Raw genomic sequence first — 24,174 nt, 5'->3', positions numbered from 1 at the left:
TCGCAGCTTCACTTTTGCCAGTTTTGCCTACTTTTAGAACTCCAGAGAACATTACCTACATACCTTGCTGGATCATCTTACCTCGAAATCTCTGTATGTCCATCTTTTGAGTTATGGCTGCTAGACGCGGCTGTACGCTACACGATGTCGAATCAAACACCTTTCAGTCGTCTAATTTCCAAACTTATTTATTTGATAACCGGTTTCGGCGATTTACTACGCCATCTTCAGGCACGTGATCAACGTTTAGGAATATTCCACGTCAGTTCTGGTCAAAAAAGAGGCCAGCACTCAAATAGTGGTATCTATAGATTTCTGCTTGCTATAGCGATCACTGCAACCATCAACTGCTGATTTTAGATAACCGTTTATGGTTGACCAGAAGCGTGGTGGAATCTTCGTATACGGCGGTCAGCGGCCTGAAGATGGTATAGTAAACCGCCGAAACTGTTAGCCAAATAAAGTAAGGTTGGAAATTAGACAGCAGAGAGGCGTTTGACTTGTTCCTAGTGTTGGCAGCAGAGTGTTTAGTGTGAGATGCAGAGTGTGAGCGGCTCCAGCTCCAGCTCCAGCCCTCGCTGTGGTGCCGCAGGAGAGTTCCCGTGCGACGAGCTGGTGCCGCCGCGCGCGCAGGACGGCCGCCGCGGGCCCAAGAGGCCGCGCACCATCCTCACCACGCAGCAGCGGAGGGCCTTCAAGGCGAGCTTCGAGGTCAGCCCCAAGCCGTGCCGCAAGGTGCGCGAGGCGCTCGCCAAGGAGACGGGCCTCAGCGTGCGCATCGTGCAGGTGAGTCAGCCGCAAGCTGCTGTGGGTGCTCGCCGAGGCCAAGTGCCGGCGCGTTATACAGTCGGACCGGTGCAACTACTTGTACAGGGTGTTTCAAAAATGACCGGTATATTTGAAACGGCAATAAAAACTAAACGAGCAGCGATAGAAATACACCGTTTGTTGCAATATGCTTGGGACAACAGTACATTTTCAGCCAGACAAACTTTCGAAATTACAGTAGTTACAATTTTCAACAACAGATGGCGCTGCGGTCTGCGAAACTCTATAGTACGATATTTTCCACATATCCACCATGCGTAGCAATAATATGGCGTAGTCTCTGAATCAAATTACCCGAAACCTTTGACAACGTGTCTGGCGGAATGCCTTCACATGCAGATGAGATGTACTGCTTCAGCTGTTGAATTGTTTCTGGATTCTGGCGGTACACCTGGTCTTTCAAGTGTCCCCACAGAAAGAAGTCACAGGGGTTCATGTCTGGCGAATAGGGAGGCCAATCCACGCCGCCTCCTGTATGTTTCGGATAGCCCAAAGCAATCACACGATCATCGAAATATTCATTCAGGAAATTAAAGACGTCGGCCGTGCGATGTGGCCGGGCACCATCTTGCATAAACCGCGAGGTGTTCGCAGTGTCGTCTAAGGCAGTTTGTACCGCCACAAATTCACGAAGAATGTCCAGATAGCGTGATGCAGTAATCGTTTCGGATCTGAAAAATGGGCCAATGATTCCTTTGGAACAAATGGCGGCCCAGACCAGTACTTTTTGAGGATGCAGGGACGATGGGACTGCAACATGGGGCTTTTCGGTTCCCCATATGCGCCAGTTCTGTTTATTGACGAAGCCGTCCAGGTAAAAATAAGCTTCGTCAGTAAACCAAATGCTGCCCACATGCATATCGCCGTCATCAATCGTGTGCACTATATCGTTAGCGAATGTCTCTCGTGCAGCAATGGTAGCGGCGCTGAGGGGTTGCCGCGTTTGAATGTTGTATGGATAGAGGTGTAAACTCTGGCGCATGAGACGATACGTGGACGTTGGCGTCATTTGGACCGCAGCTGCAACACGGCGAACGGAAACCCGAGGCCGCTGTTGGATCACCTGCTGCACTAGCTGCGCGTTGCCCTCTGTGGTTGCCGTACGCGGTCGCCCTACCTTTCCAGCACGTTCATCCGTCACGTTCCCAGTCCGTTGAAATTTTTCAAACAGATCCTTTATTGTATCGCTTTTCGGTCCTTTGGTTACATTAAACCTCCGCTGAAAACTTCGTCTTGTTGCAACAACACTGTGTTCTAGGCGGTGGAATTCCAACACCAGAAAAATCCTCTGTTCTAAGGAATAAACCATGTTGTCTACAGCACACTTGCACGTTGTGAACAGCACACGCTTACAGCAGAAAGACGACGTACAGAATGGCGCACCCACAGACTGCGTTGTCTTCTATATCTTTCACATCACTTGCAGCGCCATCTGTTTATGAAAATTGTAACTACTGTAATTTCGAAAGTTTGTCCGCCTGAAAATGTACTGTTGTCCCAAGCATATTGCAACAAACGGTGTATTTCTATCGCTGCTCGTTTAGTTTTTATTGCCGTTTCAAATATACCGGTCATCTTTGAAACACCCTGTATGAAGTCAGATCGTAATAAAGATCATCATCCCTAAGAACATCAAGTGGCATGACACCATATCAAGAGTGATAGTGCCCTGCAGACCCTCAGGATGTTCTCATGTAGTTTACACTGCAGAGCCAAAGAAACTGGTATACCTTCCTAATATACTCTAGGGCCCAGGCGAGCACGCAGAAGTGCTGCAATACAATGTGGCATGGAGTCGACTTATGTCTGAAGCAGTGCTGGATGGAACTGACACCGTGAACCTGCAGGGCTGTCCATAAACTCTTAAGGGGCTCCGGAACGCCCTATACTTGCAATGTTAAAATAACGCTTATAAATTACATCTTTCCTCACAAAGTATTTGAGGTAGGAAGTTGAACTTTTTACAGATTATTTATTGGAATATGGGCTACAACTTAACACAGGGATTTTACAAAATTTTAGTTCAGTTATTAAAGATGATTTTTTTTCAATTGTAATGAAAATTCACAACATTTTTTTGCAATTTTTTATTTATATATTCAAAAATATACAGTTTTTTGGAAAAAGGCTGTGTTAAATTATGCAGAAGGTACTGTGTAACATTTACTGGAAGTTTGAAACAAATATGTTTGGAAGATCCTTAGAAAACATGTAATTAGTATGAGAAAATAAAAGTTTTGGGAATCGAGCGACAAAGATTGGATTAACTTTTTAGTGCATTCCAGGTCCATAGGATGGATTATCTTCATCCTCTGCAAACTCCTCCTCCAGCTTCCTCTTGTTCCTCCTCCTGTTTACTCTTGCTTGTATTTCTAGACTCTTTACAGCCCTGTCTGCAGCCCGAAGGCGTTCCTTGTCTAAAGCAAGCATCGCTCGTACCATGTTAGAACCTATCTTCATTCCCATATTTCTAAATACCTTGCACCTTACAATGTTGCCATCATTGAAAGTCGCAACAGCATCATACACACCAAAGTGAAGTGTTTATATTCCAACAAATACAGTCTTGGGGATTCTCGACCATATAACACTATTTACACTTTCATTGGGGTTTTGAGTTTTTCCGTGAATACACTTTTTCAACAGTTCAGGTGCTGCTAAGTCTCTGAAAATAGGTTTTATCACCTCCATTATTGCATGAGGCAGACTATTCTTATGAGTGTACACTTCACCAGTTAGCGATCCTTTGTTATATTTACACAAACTGTCTTCTTCTTTGGGACACAAGCTATGTTGGGGATTTTCATCGTCTTTATTGTTTACAGTAATAACACATACCTTTGGCTTTCCAACATTTCTCCTTCTCTTAAAAGCCTTCAGAGGATTTCTAATAACTTTACTTTTACTCATTATTATACTTCAACAAAACAGAGACTCAAGAAACAGAATTAATTACGAATATTTTAGAGATAACGACAGAGTAAATAAACATGAAACAATCGACAATCACACCAGCGATATATATTGAACCATCACAGGTTAGCCACAACACATACTTTATCTCACATCACTAAAATGTACCTGATGAACACGGACGTTAATAATAACACCATTTGACAGCAGTTTAACAGCGCCACAGTGGGTCACGCCCATGTAGAACACATTTCAAAAAAAATTTAAAAATAGTTGTAGTCTTCGGAATTGAATAAATTATATATCTATTAAAAGGTAATAGTCTGCAGATTCAGAAAACGCAAAAAAGTAAAAATTGAACTTTTCATGATTTTGAGCCTTTCCGGAGCCCCTTAAGAGTACGAGGGGTGGAGATGTCTTCTGAACAATGAACACCATTCAGGCAGGACATACATACCCCAATTATTCCCATCCTGCAATACCCTTACTAACTTTCCGGACAGTTTCTGACCACTCCGTATGCCGTGCCAGATCCGGTCGCAACATCAAACACGAACAACACTAATGCACGCTGCTGGCTGTCCTACCAGCTACAGAGAATTGCAACTCTATTACCATGTACGTACCCGCCGCTGGTGTCCACGTGTACTGGGATACACTGATATCCCAGCACGTCTTCTGGGTGCATCACTTTTTCTGTCAGCAGTATAGCAGCTGTACTGGCACTGTTGACTCACACACTGCTACCACTTCCTCTGGACAAAACACCATGCCTGTCAGTTTTCGTGTGGGAGACGTACTCGTACACAAAAATCTAGTCTACTAAAAGAGAAAAAGTTGCAGCCTTAATTAAAATTAAGAACAGATTTTTCATATTCTCAGAGATACTATTCGTGTATGTATTACATTACATTCTGAAATTCTGCATCACGTTTTCCAGGAGGCAGAGGCTTTAAATTTCATATTTGCTATGAGTTAACATGGCAGTAGCAATGTGAAATAACACCATTTTTCATAATCTTATACACAGCAAACACAATGCAGTATGCTACGTTGGAAAGATCACTTATCTAACGAGATATTGTAGTAATGAATCAATAAAAAACCGAGGTGGCCGAGCGGTTCTAGGCGCTACAGTCTGGAACCGCGCGACCGCTACGGTCGCAGGTTCGAATCCTGTCTCGGGCATGGATGTGTGTGATGTCCTTAGGTTGGTTAGGTTTAAGTAGTTCTAGGGGACTGATGACCTCAGCAGTTAGGTCCCATAGTGCTCAGAGTCATTTTGACCCTTTTCAGCGATATCAACACGTTGCGAGACAAAACGCAAAAAGTTTGAATCCATTCTGTGGTAGGTATCAAACCTGTCTTATGCGGTGTAATGTGTACTTCTTTGGAAGCACCCACCATCGTTACAAAAAAGACTTAAGATCTTCGTCGTTGCCGCGCGGGATTAGCTGAGCGTTCTAAGGCGCTGCAGTGATGGACTGTGCGACTGATCCCGGTGGGGGTTCGAGTCCTCCCTCGGGCATGGGTGTGTGTGTTCGGCCTTAGGATAATTTAGGTTAAGTAGTGTGTAAGCTTTGGGACTGATGACCTTAGCAGTTAAGTCCCATAAGATTTCACACGCACTGGAACATTTGATGTTCGTCGTTAGTAATAAAAACATTGCAGTTCTCATCTTAGAAAGTTATTTGGAGTGTCTTAATTAACTGTTAGGACCAGTTGTAGCGCAGTAGTTCTGTTTCTTAAATCACTTTTTTCTCTAGGGTAGCATGAATCCACAGAACTATCACCATCACGAAAATCAGGCAACATCAAACTTCTAGCATAAGCTGTATGTTATTTTGAACGTAAACAGCAATGTGATGATGATTCGAAACCGGTGATGGCGCTATTTGTTGTTAATAAATAGCATCGTTAACAGTCGCCGGTAGTTGTTTTTATTTGCCTGTAAAACTTAACGTTTAAGTTTGAAGTTGTTTCCGTGACGGGAAAATTGAACCCCTTTCAAGGGACTTAATATATATCTGTATGGCACAGAAACTACGCGAAACTAAGAATAGATTCACAAGCTGCGACATCGTCGCGAAAAAACACAGTTACCCGTATATGTAATAAGTTTCTTTAATTTACGTCTATGGTCACAATCTTTTTTGTTTAACAGATTACCGGTTTCGGTCTTTAATGACCATCATCAGATCTGATTCATACATTAGGACTTTGTTTTTACGAAACAGATCTGATGATGGTCATTAAAGACCGAAACCGGTAATCTGTTCAACAAAAAAGATTGAGAACGTAGACGTAAATTAAAGAAAATTATTAAGAATAGATTTTTGACAGGCTTAGAGGCACTATGCTGATCAAGATCATACCTGAATTTCAGATATTTTTTAAAGTGGTTTTTGTACTAGACAGTGTTAAATGCAGGAGTGTTGCACTGTAGCGACTGTCTGCAGACTTTAAACGTCAGATGCTGACTAATTCAAATCAGACTTTTTATGAAAAGCAGTGCGAGTAAAGGATTAACGTACGCGCCTGGCCTTACACTGTCCACGCAAATGAAGAGGAACGCGTTGTCGGCCACAAAGCAGTGCCCGCACTCGCTCTGTAGAGCCCACGCGCAGGACGGCAGATCTATTCGGAGCCTCCGTAGAGCCTTTGATAGACCAGGCGTGAGGACCCGGCCGCCCCGGTCAAGGGCCGCGCCCACGCACACGCACACCGGATCGCGAGCGCGCGCGCGGGACGCTGGAATGGCACGCGGCGCCGTAGCTAACTGTAAAGTCACTTTGTCAGCGACACGCGACCGCAGAAGTCCGGGCGCTGCGCCGACGCGACCACCTCGCGGGTCATTTACGGGACTCAATGAGCGGCGGGCGGGCCGCGATGTTTCACGCCGCGCGGGCGGCCGGGCGCCGTCGCTGCTATGCGGGGTCCGCGGTTCGAGCCCGGTTCGGCGGCGCCGTGTCAGGTCAGGAATGGGCGCGCATTCCGCGCGCGTGCCTCGCGCTCCCAGCGGCGCCCCCGGCCGGCCGCCGGCGCGGTATTTGCAGCCTCGTCCCAGCTCGCGAAAACAATGCCTCTGCCTTGTTTGGGGTGCCAAACGCGCGCCGCCCGACAGGTAGCAAAACGGCGGCGGCGGCATCCCGCGCCGGCGCCGAATGTACTGCCGCGGGTATGTCCGGCGCCGGGGCAAACGCGTATGCTGTCGCCACACGTCACGCAAAACAGGGGACGCGCGAAACAATTATACGGCTACTTTAGGGTCCTGGAATACCCGCGGCAGCGTTGGAAACTTGATGCTCGAACCACTGTGCTCTGAGTATCCAGCAAGTAAACTCCATTAGGTCACACAAAATAACTCTGCCGTCCTTTAAAATTACAACACCAGGAAGGAAAGCAAATAACGAAATTTAAGTTGAACACCTGAACTTTAAATAACGCGAGGAATCGATGAGAGTTCTAAATCAAGTGTACTGATGTTTCACTTTTGGTGTCAATTTGCAATATACTGATACTGAGTGACCAAAAAGCTTTTGTCAATGTTGACTGCAATACTCTCTTTCAAATTCTGAAGGTGGCAGGGATAAAATACAGGGAGCGAAAGGTTATTTACAAAAAAATGGTTCAAATGGCTCTGAGCACTATGGGACTGAACTGCTGTGGTCATAAGTCCCCTAGAACTTAGAACTACTTAAACCTATCTAACCTAAGGACAGCACACAACACCCAGCCATCACGAGGCAGAGAAAATACCTGACCCCGCCGGGAATCGAACCCGGGAACCCGGGCGTGGGAAGCGAGAACGCTACCGAACGACCACGAGATGCGGGCGGTTATTTACAATTTGTACAGAAACCAGATCGCAGTTATAAGAGTCGAGGGACATGAAAGGGAAGCAGTGGTTGGGAAGGGGGTGACACAGGGTTGTAGCCTCTCCCCGATGCTATTCAATCTGTATATTGAGCAAGCAGTAAAGGAAACGAAAGAAAAATTCGGAGTAGGTATTAAACTTCAAGGTTCGCCGATGACATTGCAATCCTGTCACAGACATCAAAGGATTTGGAAGAGCAGTTGAACGGAATGGACAGTGTCTTGAAACAAGGATATAAGATGAACATCAACAAAAGCAAAACGAGGATTATGGAATGTAGTCGAATTAAGTCGGGTGATGCTGAGGGAATTAGATTAGGAAATGAGACACTTGAAGTAGTAAATGAGTTTTGCTATTTGGGGAGCAAAATAACTGATTATGGTCGAAGTAGAGAGGACATAAAATGTAGACTGGCAGTGGCAAGGAAAACGTTTCTGAAGAAGAGAAATTTGTTAACATCGAGAATAGATTTAAGAGTAAGGAAGTCGTTTCTGAAAGTGTTTATATGGAGTGTAGCCATGTATGGAAGTGAAACATGGGCGATAAATAGTTACGACAAGAAGCGAATAGAAGATTTCGAAATGTGGTGCTACAGAAGAATGTTGAAGATTAAATGGGTAGATCACATAACTAATGAGGAGGTACTGAATAGGATTGGGGAGAAGAGGTGTTTGTGGCACAACTTGACTAGAAGAAGGGATCGGTTGATAGGACATGTTCTGAGGCATCAAGGGATCACTAGTTTAGTATTGGAGGGCAGTGTGGAGGGTAAAAATCGTAGAGGGAGACCAAGAGATGAATACACTAAGCAGATTCAGAAGGATGTAGGCTGCAGTAAGTACTGGGAATGAAGAAGCTTGCACAGGATAGAGTAGCATGGAGAACTGCATCAAACCAGTCTCAGGACTGAAGTCCACCACAACATAACTGGTGATCAAAAAGTCAGTATAAATTTGAAAACTGAATAAATCACGAAATAATGTAGATAGAGAGGTACAAATTGACACACATACTTGGAATGACTGGGGTTTTATTAGAACCAAAAAAATACAAAAGTTCAAAAAATGTCCGACAGATGGCGCTTTATCTGATCCGAACAGCAATAATTAGCATAACAAAGTAAGACAAAGCAAAGATGATGTTCTTTACAGGAAATACTTAATATGTCGACCATCATTCCTCAACAATGGCTGTAGTCGAAGAATAATGTTGTGAACAGCACCGTAAAGCATGTCCGGAGTTATGGTGAGGCACTGGCGTCGGATGTTGTCTTTCAGCATCCCTAGAGATGTCGGTCGATCACGATACACTTGCGACTTCAGGTAACCCCGAAGCCAATAATCGAACGGACTGAGGTCTGGGGACCTGGGAGGCAAAGCATAACGAAAGTGGCGGCTGAGCACACGATCATCATCAAAAGACGCGCGCAAGAGATCTTTCACGCGCCTAGCAATATGGGGTGGTTATAATAAAACACCATGTCATTCCTAGCATGTGTGTCAATGTTTACCTCTCTATCTACATTATTCCGTGCTTTATTAAGTTTTCAGATTTATACTGACTGTTTGATCACCCGGTATGTAGCGAATCACAGGCACTGGACCAAGAACAAGATGATAAGTTATTACGCGCGTGCGGAGGAATCGGTTTGTTCCCACTTATTAAGTGTGTGAAATGCAGACGTATCCAATTACAAGTACTATCCACAATTCTCTCTCTCAAATAAAAATGTGTTTTCTTCATAGTAAACTGGAAGGTGTCTGGTCTGGTGTAACAGAGGGCTTGAAGCTTTAACGTGACCAGGATAAACAAAACTACGTATAAGATGCGCACATACGCAAGATATCTCACGAGACATGAACGAGCCCCACTCCCTTCCATCTCAATATTTCACAAATTGTTGACGTTTTCGAAAATGACTCCCGGGAAACTATACCGCCAAATGGGCCGAGTATTTTGTTCCACTCTTCAACAAAAAAAATGGTTCAAATGGCTCTGAGCACTGTGGAACTTAACATCTGTGGTCATCAGTACCCTAGAACTTAGAACTACTTAATCCGAACTAACCTAAGGACATCACACACATCCATGCCCGAGGCAGGATTCGAACCTGTGACCGTAGCGGTCACGCGGTTCCAGACTGAAGCGCCTAGAACCGCACGGCCACACCGGCCGGCCACTCTTCAACACTTTTGTATTAGATATCCCCTAAAATACGGGAAACTAAACAGACAGTACAATAACGATTTCAGAGCTCTAAAGGATTAGTACGTTAAGCGTTTGCTGCGTAAACTTCACAAAAAATATGTTAACATACACACTTTCTTCTCATTTGTATTAAAAGAATGTACCTCCATTTAGTGAGAAAACTTTCGGCAAGCTCCGAAGAAGCACTGGCCGGCCTGAGTGGCCGTGCGGTTCTAGGCGCTACGGTCGCAGGTTCGAATCCTGTCTCGGGCATGGATGTGTGTGATGTCCTAAGGTTAGGTTTAAGTAGTTCTAACAAGGGAACCTCCCCATCGCCCCCCCCCCCCCCTCAGGTTTAGTTATAAGTTGGCACAGTGAATAGGCCTTGAAAAACTGAACATAGATCAATCGAGAAAACAGGAAGAAGTTGTGTGGAACTATGAAAATTGTAAGTAGGCTGTTTATGTTTTCTTATTGGCAACGTTACGTAGCGCTCTGTATGAAAATCACTGGCTGTGCTGTGTGCAGTCTCTGGCTAGTTTGCATTGTTGTCTGCCATTGTAGTGTTGGGCAGCTGGATGTGAACAGCGCGTAGCGTTGCGCAGTTGGAGGTGAGCCGCCAGCAGTGGTGGATGTGGGGAGAGAAATGGCGGAGTTTTGAAATTTGTAAGACTGAATGTCATGAACTGCTATATATATTATGACTATTAAGGGAAATACATTGTTTGTTTCTCTATTAAAATCTATCGTTTGCTAACTATGCCTATCAGTAGTTAGTGCCTTCAGTAATTTGAATCTTTTATTTTAACTGGCAGTAGTGGCGCTCGCTGTATTGCAGTAGTTCGAGTAATGAAGGTTTTTGTGTGGTAAGTGATTTGTGAAAGGTATAGGTTAATGTTAGTCAGGGCCATTCTTTTGTAGGAATTATTGAAAGTCAGATTGCGTTGCGCTAAAAACATTGTGTGTCAGTTTAAGCCCAGTCACGTATATAATTTTTCAAAAGGGGACGTTTCAAAATAAGCAAAATATACAAACTCAGTAGTGCATGCATAAGATGGGCAACATCAAGGATAGTATGAGTTCAGGAGCGCCGTGGTCCCGTGGTTAGCGTGAGCAGCTGCGGAGTGAGAGGTTCTTCGTTCAAGTCTTCCTGGAGTGAAAAGTTTACTATCTTTATTTTCGCAAAGTTATGATCTGTCTGTTCGTTCATTGACGTCTCTATTCACTGTAATAAGTTTAGTGTTTGTGTTTTGCGACCGCACCGCAAAACCGTGCTATTAGTAGACGAAATGACGTGCCTCCCCAATGGGAATCGAAAACATTTGATCGAAAGGTCATAGATCAACCGATTCCTCCACAGGAAAACACGTCTGATATATTCTATACGACTCTGGTGACGGCATGTGCGTCACATGACAGGAATATGTTGTCGACCCAGCTAACTAGTACACTTGGCGAATGGGTGAAAAGATTCTTCTACCTTGCCCGATTTAGGTTTTCTTGTGGATGTGATAATCACTCCCAAAAACGTGATGAAAACATAATAGTTTGTCACATAAACTGAAAATAAAAAATTAAACTTTTCACCCGAGGGAAGACTTGAACCTAGGACCTCTCTTTCCGCAGCTGCTCACGCTAACCACTTTTCTTTTTTTTGCAGACGCTCTATCCATCCTTTTTTTTCCACCAATCCAATTTCTTAACCACTTTTATTTGTTTATTTTTTATTTATTTATTTTTATTTTTTATTTTTAGGATGGTCAGGGCGTGGTACACGTCACACAAGCAGTGAGGTCTCTTCACGGCCCTGCCAGTGCGTCGAGTCCCAAACCCCTCCCACCCCTTTTTTCATGTTCCCTGTTGGGTCATAGCACTAAGTGTGCAGAAATCTTAACACAAAATTCCCATTCTCCAATGTAAGAAAGACAAAGAAACCTCTTCTCTGAGTAGAAACTGAACACTGATAAAAACTTAACAATTCTTCTTGAATCACACAAATACTTTGGAAGTCGAACACGAGTAATTCTGAACAAAATGTTTTGAAAAAAAAACTTTTCGTTTAACATAGAAGTTTCGGAAGCAAGTTAATAGTAAATAATAATAAGAAACCAAGTGACTTAATTTTCTTCTGTTCGTTCTCGTTCAAGGTGTTGTAGTGGTTCCACATATTTAACCAACACCCATTCTTTCAAAAATGATCTTCAGCATGTTGCCGTAGTGCTTCTTGTGGTTGCGATACATGCTGATTTTTGCGTATTCACACGGTCATGTAAACGCGGAATTCTATCTCGTTGTCCGACCCAAGTTTGTGGATGACATAACTAACATATTTTCCCAGTAACCAGCTAATGGCGTTGGTTTTTAATTTCGGAAAGTATGTCATGTCTGGTCTCAGGAGGAGCGATGGCGTTATATATTCCGGAGAGGATCTGGTGAGAAAGGCGATTTGTTGCCTGATCCAATTCCAGTTATGCACATTGCCACCACAGGTGAATCTGTGGATGAGTGTATCCACCAGATTGCATTTTCCACAAAGGTGTGTCTGGTTTAAGCCGATCCCATATAGTCTCTCGTTGGTGCTGATGACATTGTTAACCGTTTTGTACCATGCGGAAATAGCGTCTGTAGATAGCCCGGCATAGTTGATGCTCCGCCATACAGCTTTCCAGTCACAATTTGGGAATTTCGTTTCAATTTTGTTGCTGCCCTCATGTAACTTCCTTTCAGGTATGATGTCGCGCGCTGTGATACATGTGTTGCTTCTGATTTCGTCACTAAGATAACTTGCTTCGAGGAAAAAGTTCCTCACATACTGCAGACGGGCATTAATCCTTCGCACATCAATCGGTGCTTGAAGGCTATGGGGTGTCACAGCCTCAAAGAGCTTTGCGGCTATACATTGTGGAAGTTCTCTGAGTATATGGAAAGTCCGTTTGAGGAACAGAGCAGACGCTTTATTGCGAACATCCACCAAACCGAGGCCCCCGTTTCTGACATCCAGTAGAACGGTAGTCGCACCAACCCTGAATATGTCTCCTCGCCATAAATAATTGGTAACAGTGGACATGATCCCTTTCGCTACAAGTTTAGGAATTGGAAATACCTGTGCAGTGAAATACGCTTTAGACAAAACGCAGGAGTTGATGAATCTGACTTTTTGCACCAGGTCCATAGTTCGATGGATGTTCTCCATTACAGCACCATGAACTTTCCTCCTAGTTTCCGTCCAGTTAAAAGCAGCCATCCTCATCGGACATGCAATTAAGGTTATTCCCAATGTTTTACGTTTGTTGTCTTGTTTTGCCCATGCCAGTCGGAGGTGATCTAGGCCCCGTAGATTCAATATTTTACTTTTGTTTTCATTTGTTGTCGCTCCCGACGCTAGACAATACCTTTGGATTTCTCTTTCCAGTGTAACTGTCTCCTCCCTCTACCTTATTACAGCGCCCACGTCATCAGCATAAGCTCGTATGACAGTTTTCTCACCACTCAATGTTATGCCTGTTAATCTTGCGTGGACAGTGCGGAGGAAGGGCTCTAAAGATACGGAAAATAAAAGCATAGATAAGGGACTGCCCTGTGGAACCCCTCGCCCTATCTGTATGGGTTTAGATGTTTGGCCATTGATTGCTATTTTCGCACTTATACCTGTTGCAATATTTCTTAGCATGTTGACAATCTGGGGGTGGAAAGCCATTCTTGACAGCGTCGCAAAGAGGTATCTATGACTAACGCGGTCAAAAGCTTTGTTGAAATCTATAAAAATTAAAGCACATTTTATACTTGTCACTGAGGTAATTGCAATGACGTCTCTGTATGCAGATAGACTTTCGAATATCGTTCTGGTCGGAGAACAAGATTGATGATGACTCAATATTTTGTTGGAAAAGGCAGAGAGAGTTTTGTTGATAATACGCGAAATTATTTTGTAATCAGAATTTAGTAGCGAAGAGGCCGAAAATTGTTGAAGTTGGTTTTGCCTTTACTCTTAGGAATCAGTACTATTTTACTTTCCTTATACTCTGCAGGGACCGTTTTTCCGTTCAGGACCTCATTTGCCATGGAAGTGATCTTGTCCCCAATTATAGACCAGTAGCGGGCATAAAATTCCACAGGGAGGCCATCAAGTCCCGGGGATTTTTTGAGAGGTGAGTTACGCACTGCCTCATGCACTTCGTCTTCAGTAATAGGTGACAGGATGTCAGCGTTGTCTGTTCCCGACAATTGTGGACATAAAATAGTGAGAAAGTCCTCGAGAGCTGCATCTTGCACTGTGGCAGGGGCATATAGCCTCCTTGGACAATGTTGTCATTCTCAAAACACGTTGAGTCTGTGAACCTCCATAAAAATGTAATTTTGGAAATATATGAACATCGATGTCTGACAATATCTATTAGAAATTCATGGAAGGAATAAAGCAATCTAGACAAAATGAAATTAGAAGAAAAAGTTGTGATCAATATGTAAAGGACAACTCTTGTTTGGATTCGTGGGGTACCCCATATAGGATCATACGAGAGAAAGAGCACACACGGTTCTCTCAATCTTAAGTAGAGGACAGAGATTATGAGACAACAATTGACTGAGATAGTACCGCAAATATATTGTTCAACCTCCTCTTTTAGATAATGACCCGGCTGACGGTACTATGGAGCAACCACAAATGAGGCAACAACTCCAGGAATTTTTCATGAAACCAACTTACAGGTTTGTCTTTTGACCATGAATAAGATCACAAAGGAAATCCTGAGTTTCGTCAGAAATAAAACATCCGATCCAGACGCCATACCAGTAGCCGTGTTACAATTTTTTTTTAATTTCCGCCGTTTGGCCTACTAATTGATTTACACAACTCTGTCTTGAAAAACTGAAGTTTCCTAAATGTTGGAAGAAACCTAAAGTTGTCATTCTCAAGAAAGAATCAAATAAAGACTTATTTAATCTCAAATCACATAGGTCGGTTTGTCTTTTCAATGTTCTTGGGAAAACGTTTAAGAAACTACTCTGTGACAGCCAAGCAGATCGTAAAGTAATGCGTGGTGTAAATGGGTGGCAATAAGGAATCAGAAAAGGTAGATGAACTGATTACGCGATTAACCAAGCGACCACTCTTACCGGCTCATCAGAGTGTAACGACGTGACTGGAATTATGGTGGACATTTCAGGGGCCTTCGACAACCTGTGGCGGATGTCGCTCTTCTCCTGTTTCACCCTCGGCCTGAAAGCCTACTGCGATGTCAGATCTGCGGAGTTGGCATCCCGAGAGCGAACCGTCTGTAAACAGGTGACAAAAGGTTACCCTCTTGGCTGGGTACGCGCCCCGTTGTTCTGAGACGTGAATGCGGAAGCACTGCTCACCAGCTACCAGCTACAGGCAGTCGTAGTATGGGCTGTCGATTGTGCGAACGGTTTTCTTCTCTTTTTCCAATCATACTGCGGAAAACAGCTCGAAGGGAGAGCCACCAATCGTTTAAAGGAGCAGTCGCACCAGCCAAGTGCAATAACACTGCGATTGAACGGAAGGACATTTTGCTAGGCAAGCGACTTATTATTTACCCACGCCCTCTCTTACCCATCTTCCCTAGTACACTTCCACCAGTTTCACTTTTTGCTACTAATTGTGCTACGCACTGTATACTAATCTTGCACTTGGGCTTCTCTGGCCCCCTTCCCAGCTTGCACTCCGAGTAGCGGTTTGTGTCACATGGGGCTTAAACCGGCCCTGAGGATAGTAAGATTCCCGAGTATCAAGATTGACGGGGATATAATTAAACGAAAAACTGTTGCAAGCTACACCGGAGTCTACCTCGACCAGAGCATGAACTTTGAGCCACATATTGATCAACTATGCAGTAAATCCTTTGCACTATACAATAAAATTTTAAGAATTGGTCAAAAGAGGTTTCATCTCACATCAAATTCTTCTTCTTCTTCAGTAGCGCTACGGCCGTTGGTGAGCCTTGGCTTCTTCAACAATCTTCCTCCACACTTCTCGGTTATTTGCTGCTCTTTTCCGCCCTCGGACTCCCACACTGTTGATATCCATTACTACCTCGTCGATCCATTTTGTTCAATGTCTTCCTTTTCGCCTAGCTGAATGCATCACACCTTTCATCATTTTCTTTGGAATTCTATCCTCTGCCATTCTCTCAAAGTGTCCTAGCCATAATATTCGCAGTGATTTCGCGAATTTGTCCCTGCCTTGTATTAACTGTTGTAATTCGGCATTGTAGCATATTCTCCATCCTTCTTTCTCCCATATTGGCCCATAGATTTTGCGTAGTATTTTCCGCTCAATGGTTCTAAGTGCATCTAATGCAATACGAATCCATCACGATAGTTTACTTCTATCGCTTTTTGGATACGAGGCGAGTGCCCAGGTCCACAGACTCATAATTCCATCCGTGAGTAGTGACGTCATCCAAGATGGCGACCATGACCTCAGCTTATGACGGGAGCACCATTATGGAAGATGGCGGCTGTGACATCAGCTGAACACGCAAGTACCGTTATCCAATATGGCGGCCGTGATGTCAGCTGATGACGTGAGTGCCATTACCCAAGATTTCGGCTTTTGGTGGGGAAGTGCCACAGCCCCCTGGTGGGAAGTTTGAATTTTTGGCGGGAAATTGAATTATGTACTTCTACAGGTCCCTTGCCTCCCCCTTTCCGACTTTTTTTTTTGCATGATGGCACGTCATCATCTTCGAAAATGGGCGGAAATTTCGAAATTTGGAGAGAATTTTGGTCTAACAGCTTACTCCTGCAGCTAAGGGGTGTCAGTATGGTGTTGCCCCCACTAGAGACTGCTCATGATGTCATTCAATTCGAATATAATTTATTTAAATTTGTCTAAATTTGTTTAAATTTGTTAAAATTTATTATCTACCTACAGCATTATTGGCTTAGTTTGGTGTTACCACCACAGGAGGCTGAGATATAAGTGCTTGTTGAGCTGTCGGTGAGCTAGGGCATGAGGAAATGCTGATGAAAGACAGGGGGAGTTTCAATACCTGTATTACATGCACTCACTCAGCTGAGGAGTGCATCCACAGTTCACTGCATGAAGAATGGAAGCAAGCATTAATGCTAGAACATATGAAGAGGAAGAATACGGTCCTGCAAATAATTGCTTTGCATTAAAGATGCATTACACAATGCATGGAAACATATGTCTCTGCTGGAATTGTCTGTCATTTGAAAAACCTACGTATAAGCTCCAATCACACAAGAGACAACTGCCTCTGATCCACTAGACCAGGGCTTAACAACTGGCCGGTTTTGAGCGCGAGTACTCGCGTTGCTCAGGCACGTGCTCGCGAGCAGGTGAAAGGTCCCGGAGTAAGGAGGGAGGGGAGGGAGGGGAAATGCGCGCGAACGTTTGAATAGGGCCGCAGCATGCCTATTGAATTCGCACCGACTGTGTAACGTTTAAAGTACTACGATCAGCTCTAACAGTCACTTCGCTGGTTAAGAATGAGTCAAGTCGCCGTTGTGTAACCCCAACCATGCTTTCTCAGTTCAATCCCCATTGGGAGGAATTGTATCTGTTTACAGAAAAAGATGGAGTTGCAAAATGTTTAGTATGTCACAAAACGCTGAATTCTTTTAGGAAATTTAATTTGCAGCGACATTATATGTCGTACCACGCGAAAGACTACGGAAGTGGAAAATTTGATGGACCAGATCGTGCACAGTAAATTATTAAACTTAAAGGGAAGCTATCCGAAGAAGATCTGGACGACGAAGAAAAATCAACTGAGGCAGCTCTCAGAGTGAGTTACAAAATTGCTTTGCTTTTAGCAAAATCCCTGCGCCCCTTCACTGATGGCGATTTAATAAAAGAATGTTTGGTGGCTGCAGCAGAACATTTGTGTCCATCTCAAGTTGAACAGTTTCGGATTGTGCCATTATCTAACATGACCATTATGCGTCGCATACAGGAAATGGCAGACGACGTCCAGAGCCAGCTTGCAAATATCTGTAAACATTTTATGGCGTATTCTCTAGTTCTGGACGAAAGTGTTGATATCACTGGAACAGACAGCTTGCCATGTTCATTAGAGGTGTTAATAGAGATCTTCAGGTGAGGGAGGAGCTCCTCGATGTAGTAGTCATGAAGAACACTGCAACTGGAGGTGATATTTTAAGTAGTGTTGAAAGTGTTGAAAACATAGGATTGTCGTGGAATTCTTTAGTTTCAGTGTCTACAGACGGTGCACCAGCGATGACAGGGAAAAAATCAGGTTTCGTTGCGCTGTTGAAGGAGAAAATGCAAAAACTGACCGTGCCGAATGAGATAAGGGGCGATCACTGTGTGATCCACCACCAGGAAAACTTATGTGCAAAGAGTATCACTCTAAAAAATGTGACGAGTGTTGTTGTTCGTACAACCAATTATATAAGGAAGCATGGGCTACAACACAGGCAATTTAAAAGCTTTCTTGAGGATGTAGAAAGCCAGTGTGGTAGCCTGCCTTATTACAGCGAGGTCCGCTGGCTTAGTCGTGGCGAATTATTAAATCGATTTTTTTGCCTATTAGATGAGATAAATATGTTCATGGAAATAAATAACATGTGTGTTCCTCAATTGAAAGAGCCTTCATGGAAATGTGATCTCGCGTTCTTAGCAGATTTAACTAGCCATCTGAATGCTTTGAACATTTCACTACAAGGTAAAGATCTGCTAATTACTCATTTCATAGATCGAATACGAGCTTTTAAAATGAAATTGACACTTTGGCTGACTCAGCTGGAAACAGGAAATCTAGCTAATTTTCCTACATTATCATCCATGCAAGATGTTCACAAAGACTGTGAACGTTATTCACTTAGTTTAGTTGCCCTTAAGGAAGAATTTGATCAACGCTTTCAAGATCTGACAGCACTAGACAGTGATTTTGATCTGTTCTCCTCTCCATATTCAGCGAATATTGAAGAGATTCGTCCTGAGCTGCAACTAGAAATTATTGACCTGCAGTGTGACAGAGAATACGGAGACAAATTTCAGAACAAGAAAAACATTTTGGAATTCTACAGACACTTCCCTCAGCATAGATTTCCTCGTTTGCACAAACTGGCGGCTACAATAATATCAATGTTCGGCTCCACGTACGTTTGTGAACAACTGTTCTCTGCAATGAAATGTAACAAGACGCGCCTGAGAAACGCATTTTCTGATCGAAATTTAAACTGCACGCTGCGCCTACAATGCACAAGAACAATTACTCCGAACATAAACGCAATTGTAAAGGGCAAAAAGTACGAGATAACCGAGAATTCCACACTTCAGTGACACCTTTTATTGTGTAACAGTTCACAAATTAATACGAATGTAGAGGCATACACTAAGCTAATAAAATTATGTGGCACGTGTACATTCTCCTTTATTTGTTGCATTTGTCGCAGTATAATTCGTGAGTGATATCCCTGCAGGTGGCCGCGGATTTACATTGACTGGCGGCAGGTGTTGTGTGCCTCACATGACTCTCCCCACTCTCCGCTCTGGTCCGGTAGTGGGGGTAGCGTGCTCGCGCTGCTCCGTGCTCGCGCCTTGCTGCTCACAGCTTGCTCCGCGAGCACGTATGTTGTGAAGCCCTGCACTAGACCAAAGAACTGACCTAGTTCAAGATTTCACCGCTAGAGGGCGCTATGATAGGTCACGTGATCGTGCACTTTAGTGGAAGACGTAACGTTAGCGACAGCCCCGGACGGTGCACACGTCCCGCCCAGTCACCCCCCTCCACACCAATCCATATCCTAAGCTCCGCCCATGGTCTGCCGCATGTTCCAACATCAAAGTTGTTCGTATCACAGATATACCAGTCATAACAAGGGAGAAAATCAGTAGTTAGTACGAAATACAGTTTTTCCGGTGCCATTGTGAAAAGAATTAGAAATATGTTCATTGAATATGCGAGTTAAAAATTCATCAATAAGAAAGAAAAATAAAAATGGTATCCACACTGTCTTTTTTATTTCATGAGCTTTCATCTGCACTATATCAAAAAATCTGATATTTGTTAACTGCAGTGAGTGCAAATTTCCGTCACCTCGCGTAGTGTAAGAAATTCTATTGGGAAATATTAATTGGTAGTATCGCCAAGGATGCTGTCCGTTATCTCGATTGTCTAAAATCAATGTTGTGCATGAACAAGGCAAAGTCGATGTCTCTCGTAGAAATGCGTAATGCAAGCAGTCAGATACTTATACAGTGACATTCTTCATTAATATTTGCCTGTGTAATGGATGATTTTTTACTTGTGAACTCTTATGACTGCTTGCTTGTAGCAGACAAGAGATTATTCTGAGCTCTTCTTCAGTGTTTTAGAGCTTTAGAGCTGCCTATTGTTAAACATATGTACATAATTTCGTCAGTGTCGTTCCAACACATCTTATCGTACTTTAATGTCTATTAGGTATCAGTTTTGACAGCAGTTGGCCACAACAGTGAGGATTAGGTACTTTGTGTATGACAACTTTATTGAGAGTGCATATCTATGTTTCATTTTGACAGTATTACACAAACTGCTAAGAAGTACTAACAGCACAACACTGCTAGTATGAACAACTGCGGTAAAACAAAAAACGACGAACAAAAACACGACAGCGACGAGGACTACCAAAGATCACATTGATACGCTCTTGGTTGGTGTGGCGGGGGGTAGGTGTGGACGGGGGTAAATGGGCGGGGCTAGTGCAAATGTTCGGGGCTGTCGCTAACGTTTCCTGGTGGAAGGAATGTACTTTATTTATGTTTGGAACAATTTATTTAGGGATAGATTTCACGTGGTTTATTTATTACGCTAATACCAAACACTCATCCTGATGTTCTTGAGATCACAATATACAGTTTACAGGCCTGGGAACTGCTCGTAAATAATGCACTACACTATTACGGAGACGCAAACCACTCGTAAATTACCGAAATAATCCAGTACACAGCATTCAGACGTGCAAACTACTCGTAGATCACCAAAATAATGCATGCAGACACGCTCACAATGCTCAAACACCCGAAAATAGTGCAGTGCACAAATACCCAGTGGATGTAAAAAACGCAACTTATCAGCAACTCGAACCCTGATTCTACTGGATGGAAAGACTAACACATGGAAACTCTCCAGATATGGGAGAGGAAGATTAGGTTAGTGTACTTTATTTATTTTGGTTGGGAAACTGACGCAAATATCCATCCTAATTACGCAGTTAATCACAAAGATCGGTCCTAATTACACAACTATATGCATAGTGCCACGCAAGGACGTCATAAAATCGCAATATAGCGCAAAAACTGACGATACCATACAACTGCTGTTATCCGGGTGTGAAAAAATTCTCGTGATACCACTCGAAGCCAGTGACAGAAACACTCAAATTCTACCCTACACCCAGAAGCTAGAGGGAAAAAGGCTGGGGTGCGAATTACTATCTATATTCTTTTTGATGAGAAATACGTTCAGCTGACTAGATGCTGCTGTTGCACAGAGATGAGTTTTAAAAATAGGTGTATTACCTGCAAGCACACAGCATCTATCGCTGTTTGACGTCAGAGTTCACTACAGACTCCCCCTAAAAGTCACCCTACAGCCCAGCTAACCGAAGCCAATACACGCTATCAGAGCTAATGGAAAAATAATGCGTCGCAGTTCTAATTATACTCGAAATTGTCATTAAAAAACCAGCACTTGTGATGAATGGGATATAATACAGCACATGTACTGTAGAAAATCGTCGTCCTAAAAGACTACAAGGAGGCTGAACCGTGAATTTACTTTCAAAACCTTTTCTTAAGAATTTACTTTATTTACTAGCGATTCATCAAGAACATTAACACATTTAATGACACTATGTGAGCGTGGAAGTAGTTTCCAATGGGTAACTGATGAACAAATTAAAAATCATTTTTTCTTTAATAAATGGAAATTTTATTCCTTATTGTCGCACAGATGAGAAAATGGCAGGTATCAAAATAAATGACAGAGGGATAGAAAAGCAATTAAAATGGCATTCGATTTTACACAGAGTACGCGAAGGAACTTGCCCCCCTTCTTGCAGCGGTGTACCGTAGGTCTCTAGAAGAGCGTAGCGTTCCAAAGGATTGGAAAAGGGCACAGGTCATCCCCGTTTTCAAGAAGGGACGTCGGACAGATGTACAGAACTATAGACCTATATCTTAACGTCGATCAGCTGTACAATTTTGGAATAGGTATTGTGTTCGAGTATGATGACTTTTCTGGAGACTAGAAATCTACTCTGTAGGAATCAGCATGGGTTCCGAAAAAGACGCTATTCGTCCACAAGACTCAGAGGGCCATAGACACGGATTCCCAGGTAGATTCCGTGTTTCTTGACTTCCGCAAGGCGTTTGATACAGTTCTCCACCGTTGTTTAATGAACAAAGTAAGAGCACATAGACTAACAGACGAATTGTGTGATTGGGTTGAGATAAGAGAACGCAGCATGTCATTCTCAATGGAGAGAAGTCTTCCGAAGTAAGAGTGATTTCAGGTTTGCCGCAGGGGAGTGTGGTAGTACCGTTGCTATTCACAATATACATAAATGAGCTTGTGGACAACATCGGAAGTTCACTGAGGCTTTTTGCGGATGATGCTGAGTATATCGAGAGATTGTAACAATGGAAAATAGTACTGAAATGCAGGAGGATCTGCAGCGAATTGACGCATGGTGCAGGAAATGGCAATTGAATCTCAATGTAGACAAGTGTAATGTGCTGCGAATACATAGAAAGAAAGATCCCTTTGAAACGTACCCTTAGAACAATTATACATGATTGTGTTTAAACTGACACACAATATTTTTAGCGCAACGCAATCTGACTTTCAAAAATCCCTACAAAAGAATGGCCCTGACTAACATTAACCTATACGTTTCACAAGTCACTTACCTCACAAAAATCTTGGTTACTCAAACTACTGCAATATAGCAAGCGCCACTACTGCCAGCTAAATAAAAGATTCAAACTACTGAAGGCACTAACTACTGATAGGCATAGTTAGCAAATGAAAGATTTTAATAGAGAACAAACAATGTATTTACCTTAATAGTGTTGAAAAATCATAATACACATGCAGTTCATGACATCCAGTCTTACAAATTTCAAAACTCCGCCATTTCTCTCCCCACATCCACCACTGCTGGCGGCTCACCTCCAACTGCGCAACGCTACGCGCTGTTCACATCCAGCTGCCCAACACTACAATGGCAGACAACAATGCAAACTAGCCACAGACTGCACACATCACAGCCAGTGATTTTCATACAGAGCGCTAAGAAACGTTGCCAATAAGAAAACATAAACAGCCTACTTACATAGCCCCCATGCTCCCCACAAAAAATTTTACAAATTGTTTTGGGCAGTGGCCAATACAGATTTGAAAATATTTTTTATAATCACAATAACAAAGAAATCAAATGCACACACTTATTGATACAACGTTGGTCAAAAGCTAAAATTTTCTCACAGTGTTGTTTTTTTTCTCAAAGTCTGATCAGTAAAAGAGAATCCACACGGAAGTAGTAGATTTCCATGCAGTCTTGAAGAAGTAGTGTTGTCCTTCCAACGGAAAGACAGTGCTGACTCTTGACATGCAGACAGGTAATGGGCCACAACAGAGCAAACCCACAGCAGAGTCAGTCGAAGTTTTGAAGAATATTAGTAGGTAGGTCATCACAGAGGAGACCCACTGTAGTCCTGGTAGAGAGTATGGTATTGGTGGGCCACCAGAGGTGCAGACCCACTGCAGTCCTTGTAGAAATAATGGTATTGGTGGGTCATCAAAGGTGCAGACCCACTGCAGTCCTTGTAGAGATAGCCAGCAGCCATCTGCTGTGACTGTGCAGGTGCACAATCACCATCGAAGAGTCTTGCGGACAATATAGCAATTCCATGAACCACCACTTGTGCACTCACAAAATTTTTTTTGACATGTCCTTAGAACCAGCAAAGCTGTTATCCAGTCCCTTGCTGAATTATTAACACACGTGCAAACACTATCAGTCCCTACTTCTCACATATTGTCCATATACTATGACCAACAGAAACGTGTGCAGTGAAATGTAACTTACAAGTTACTTAATTTGATGAACTGGTGTCAATTACAATTTTATAACATAAGAATACAATAACAAAGGTACAAAATACATCATTAAAAACATAACAATAAGATAACATTTGTAGTACAGGCTTTACAAAAGAATCGAAGTAACATATACATCAGTGTTACAGGAATTATGACATATGTAAATACATAAAAGATCAGAATAACTTTTGAAACATCAACTTTACACATGAGCATTAAAACAAAACAGAATAAATAATGTCTAAGAATATTTACAAGGTAAATAAC

At 43.0% G+C, this 24,174-nt stretch overlaps 1 protein-coding gene across 1 annotated transcript in view; it reads left to right on the top strand.

Annotated features, from left to right (window-relative positions):
• LOC126260767 (LIM homeobox transcription factor 1-beta) overlaps positions 1-24,174 on the top strand; it is a gene marked incomplete at its 5' end in the record, with an annotated part of 258,963 nt that overhangs the window by 98,923 nt on the left and 135,866 nt on the right. The window contains one exon of the mRNA XM_049958105.1: positions 593-786. Within this exon, the coding sequence (XP_049814062.1) occupies positions 593-786 (194 nt within the window). The remainder of the gene's footprint in view (positions 1-592; positions 787-24,174) is intronic.

Source organism: Schistocerca nitens, chromosome 5 (genome assembly GCF_023898315.1).
Source record: "Schistocerca nitens isolate TAMUIC-IGC-003100 chromosome 5, iqSchNite1.1, whole genome shotgun sequence".
In the NCBI taxonomy this organism is placed as follows: Eukaryota; Metazoa; Arthropoda; class Insecta; order Orthoptera; family Acrididae; genus Schistocerca; species Schistocerca nitens.
The sequence above is the reverse complement of the archived record's forward strand: the minus strand, read 5'-3'. Positions and strand labels throughout refer to the sequence as shown.